Here is a 4,666-nt window from a genome sequence, read left to right on the forward strand (position 1 = left end):
CTCGGGCTCCCAAAGGGCTGGGATTACAGGCGTGAGCCACTGCACCCGGATGGCCTGAGGGTTTTAAGGTACAAGGAGCAACTGTTGAATGGGCCTAGGGAGCCGTGGGGCAGCCAGGGCTTCAGATAGCACAGTGATGTGAAAGGAGAAGAGAGCCTAGGAAATGGATGAGCAGAAGCCACGCCCCCCTGGCCCGGGAGCCGGGTCCTGATCACCTCTCCAGGCAACCCCCTCAAGGAACTTCAAATGCCTGGGACGAGCCGGCTTCTGCCTCCCTTTGTGCTGGATGCTTCGAGACTATCATCCTAGAGATGAGAAATGGAAGCCCAGAGAGGCAAAGGCACTTGCTGTATGAAACACAGCATCAAAAAAGAAATTCTTAGAAACAAATGATGGGCAAAAAGACAAAACCCCATCTCTACAAAAAAATTAGCTGGGCATGGTGGCCTGTGCCTGTAGTCTCAGCTATTTGGAGGCTGAGGTGGGAGAATCGCTTGAGCCTGGGAGGTCAAGGCTGCAGTGAGCTATGATTGCGACACTGCACTCCAGCCTGGGTGACAGAGACAGACTCTGTCTCAAAAAAAGACTTATACACTGACAACCGTAAGCTGGGCCTGGTGGCTCATGCGTGTAATCCCAGCACTTTGGGAGGCCGAGGCTACAAGAGTGAAAAATAAATAAATTAATGAATGAATGAAAGGAGATCACAACCGAGGTTACCTGGCAGGGTTAATACATTAGCCATGTAAAGAGAGCCAGGGCAAGGTGACCCTGTGCACAGTGAGCCCTCTAGGAGTCTTGAAGCCAGAGTGCTTGGCGATGGGGCTGTTCAGAGGCTGGGGATACTGTGCCCACAGCAGCTGCCTGGGGCACTCTGGACTCTGGGTAGAAATTTTAGAAGGGCTCAGACTGGGGGATGGAGGAGGGAGCCCAGAATATCAGCAGCCTTCCCCCCACCTGCCCAACTTTCCCAGCCTGCTCGGTGAACTTCTCCAGAGGCTCCTGTGAAACCACAGATGCCCAGCCCACCCCTGCCCCGGCCTGAGGAGTTGATCCAGCCAGTCTGGGGAGGGCCCCGGCATCTGCATGTGTAAAAGGTGCTCCAGGTGGTCTAGGACTGTAGATGAACCCTGACAGAGGCTGTCCAAGGGCGGGAGTGGTGAGCTGTACCCACTCTGGAACCCCAGAACATCCACTGGCTGCCTGCCCTGCTAAGGCCACAGCTCTACAGCACAGGAAGGAGGAGTGAAAAAAATGTCTGTGGCCGGGCACAGTGGCGCAGCCTGTCAGCCCAGCACTCAGGGAGGCGAGGTGGGCGGATCACCTGAGGTTGGCAGTTCGAGACCACCCTGACCAACATGGTGAAATCCTGTCTCTACTGAAAATATAAAACTTAGCTGGGCGTGGTGATGGGTGCCTGTAATCCCAGCTGCTCGGGAGGCTGAGGCAGGATAATCGCTTGAACCTGGGAGGCGGAAGTTGTAGTAAACCAAGATCATGCCATTGTACTCCAGACTGGGTGACAGAGTGAGACTTTATCTCCAAAAAAAAAAAAAAGAGTATCTACAATAGAACCGCCTGATAACATTCCCCAGGTCTCAGTTTACCCATCTGTAAAGATAGGCCTGCAGGACTGACCTCTTATCAGTCCAGACTCGATTGTGCATCTCCTCCCTGCCAGACCTGGGCTGGGCACAGATCGAATGAAGATAAGCAGCTATGACCCCTGCCCTTAGGGTGGGGACTGGATGAGGATGGAAAAGTGAGACCCAGAGCTCCAAGAAAGCTAATGGCTGGATGCACGAGCACCACGGGGGCTTGGGGCACTGACCAGGCCCCATTCTCCAATTCTGGCCCATACGTAGCAGAGAGAACCACACACGCAAGGGAACAAGACACTATTGGCCAAGCACGGTGGCTCACGCCTGTAATCCCAGCACTTTGGGAGGCCAAAGTGTGCAGATCACTTGAGGTCTGGAGTTCGAGACCAGCCTGGCCAACATGGTGAAACCCCATCTCTACAAAAAAACAAAAATTAGCTGGGCATGGTAGTGCCTGCCTATAATCCCAGCTACTCAGGAGGCTGAGGCAGGAGAATCGCTTGAACCTGGGAGACAGGTTGCAGTGAGCCAAGATCACATGACTGCACTCTAGCCTGGGTGACAGAGTGACACTCCGTCTCAAAAAAAAAACAAAAACACTGTGAGTAAGAACTGACAGAAGAGCCAGATAAGGGACACAGTAAGACATGAGCTTTGGGCTGTATCAGACCAGGTGCTTATTGTTTTTTGTTTTGTTTTTTGAGATGGAGTCTCACTCTGTTGCTCAGGCTAGAGTGCAGTGGCATGATCTCGCCTCACTGCAACCTCCACCTCCCGGGTTCAAGTGATTTTCCCTGCCTCAGCCTCCTGAGTAGCTGAGATTACAGGCACGTGCCACCACGCCCGGCTAGTATTTTTATTTTTAGTAGAGATGGGTTTCACCATATTAGCCAGGTTGGTCTCGAACTTCTAACCTCAAGTGATCCACCCGCCTCGGCCTCCCAAAGTGCTGGGATTACAGGCGTGAGCCACCGCGCCCAGGCTGATGTTTATTGTTTTTAAGGAAGCAAGAGGAGGAGGCACCTCCCCAAATGACCTTTCTCTTTTCTGTCCACAGACAGCAGCCCTCTCGTGGGCAGCACGCCCACCGGTTATGGGACCCTGACGATAGGGACATCAATAGATCCCCTCAGCTCCTCAGTTTCATCCGTGGTGAGTGGGCAGAGTGGGGTGGGGAAAAGCTGCAGGGGGAGAATGCCCAGGCCCACCCAGACACCCCAGCTTCCTACTCCAGCCCTGCCCCCACCCCGACCTGGGCCCTCTCTCGCTGCGTTCGCAGAGGCTCAGCGGCTACTGTGGCAGTCCATGGAGGGTCATCGGCTATCACGTCGTGGTCTGGATGATGGCTGGGATCCCTTTGCTGCTCTTCCGTTGGAAGCCCCTGTGGGGGGTGCGGCTGCGGCTCCGGCCCTGCAACCTGGCCCGCGCAGAAACACTCGTTATCGAAATAAGAGACAAAGAGGTGAGAGTCAGGCCGAGCCTGGGGCTAGAGAAGGGCAGTAAGGGTCAGGCTCGGGGGTGGAGGATACTTGGGTGCCAACCCGGCCACTGACTTTCCATGGGACAATAGGCAAGTCCTGCTCTTCTCTGGACCTCAGCTTTCCCATCTGAGCAGTGGGCACAAGATAGGGGTCGGGTGGTTTCTGGAGGGCTCCCCATAGCCTTGATTTCTGCCTTCTCCAGCAGGGGCCCCCTGGCTGTGGGACAGGGCCTGGGAGGGGAGGGGACTCTTCCGGGACTGAGTCCACACCTCTGTGTTCCAGGATAGTTCCTGGCAGCTCTTCACTGTCCAGGTGCAGACTGAGGCCATCGGTGAGGGCAGGTGAGGCAGCCCCATTGCCGCTTCCCAGAAGCCCCTGATCCCCTGGCCTCCCCAACCCTCTGCCCCCCGATGAAGACTGACTCTGGCACCTCCCATCCTAGGGAGGGAAGGTGGCTCTGTGAGCACAGGGAGGTGCCAGGGCAGCTCCCAGAGCTTGATAGTAACTCCCACCCCCTCTCCCCAGCCTGGAGCCACCCCCACAGGCCCAGGTGGAGGATGGCCGGAGCCAGGCGGCAGTGGGGGCGGTACCAGAGGGTGCCTGGAAGGATACGGCCCAGCTCCACAAGAGCGAGGAGGCGGTGAGTGGACGGGTGGGTTCTGGAAAAGTCCTTGCCCCTCTCTGGGCCTCAGTTTCATGATCTGTGCAACGGGAGAGTCAGACTTCATATTCTCCAATCATCTTTTGGTTCTGTTGTCCCAAACATCCAGGATGCTCTCTGAGCATGTTTACACTTTCAGGCCCCTCCCTACCTCTCCGTCTGGTGACTCCAGTCCCTGCCCGCTACCCCCCATCCCTCAGCTCCCAGCACAAGCACACTCCTGGGGCTGGGGCCAGCTTCCAACCCATCCTCTCCTCTCTCCCACCCAGAAGCGGGTGCTGCGGTATTACCTCTTCCAGGGCCAGCGCTATATCTGGATCGAGACCCAGCAAGCCTTCTACCAGGTCAGGTAGGAGTCAGGGCCTGTGTGGCTCTCATCACCTCCCAGAGTGGCACTGGCTCGGGCATAGATGGTGGCATGGCATGGCCTGGGCTCCCCTCTCACCTCTGATGCTTTTGCTCTCTGAAACCTTGGGCAGGTTACTGAGCCCCTCCAGGCCTGGGATTTCTGTCTGTAAATAGAGCATGAAGACAACTTCTTCCTCCTAGGATTGTTTTGACAGTGAAATAGATAATAATTCATGTAGAGCTTGGCACCGCATCTGGTCCGAGGTGGTGACACCACTGTGAATCAGACCATCAGCTCTGGACTCAGACTGTCCCCTCAGGGTTTAGTCATTGCTCTGCCACCTACAAAAGGCTTAAGAAACATGAGCTCGGGCCGGGCGCGTGGCTCACCCCTGTAATCCCAGCACTTTGGGAGGCCAAGACAGGTGGATCACAAGGTCAGGAGTTTAAGACCAGCCTGGCCAAGATGCTGAAACCCTGTCTCCACTAAAACTACAAAAATTAGCTGGGCATGATGGCACGTGCCTATAATCCCAGCTACTCAGGAGACTGAGGCAGGAGAATCGCCTGAACCT

At 55.7% G+C, this 4,666-nt stretch overlaps 1 protein-coding gene across 1 annotated transcript in view; it reads left to right on the forward strand.

The window, feature by feature from the left end:
• ATP13A2 (ATPase type 13A2) overlaps positions 1-4,666 on the forward strand; it is a 37,833-nt gene that overhangs the window by 2,859 nt on the left and 30,308 nt on the right. The window contains exons 2-6 of the mRNA XM_011998470.1: positions 2,659-2,753; positions 2,881-3,063; positions 3,365-3,423; positions 3,608-3,722; positions 4,013-4,092. Coding sequence (XP_011853860.1) covers positions 2,659-2,753; positions 2,881-3,063; positions 3,365-3,423; positions 3,608-3,722; positions 4,013-4,092 — 532 coding nt within the window. The remainder of the gene's footprint in view (positions 1-2,658; positions 2,754-2,880; positions 3,064-3,364; positions 3,424-3,607; positions 3,723-4,012; positions 4,093-4,666) is intronic.

This window comes from Mandrillus leucophaeus, unplaced genomic scaffold (assembly GCF_000951045.1).
Source record: "Mandrillus leucophaeus isolate KB7577 unplaced genomic scaffold, Mleu.le_1.0 Scaffold571, whole genome shotgun sequence".
NCBI lineage: Eukaryota > Metazoa > Chordata > Mammalia > Primates > Cercopithecidae > Mandrillus > Mandrillus leucophaeus.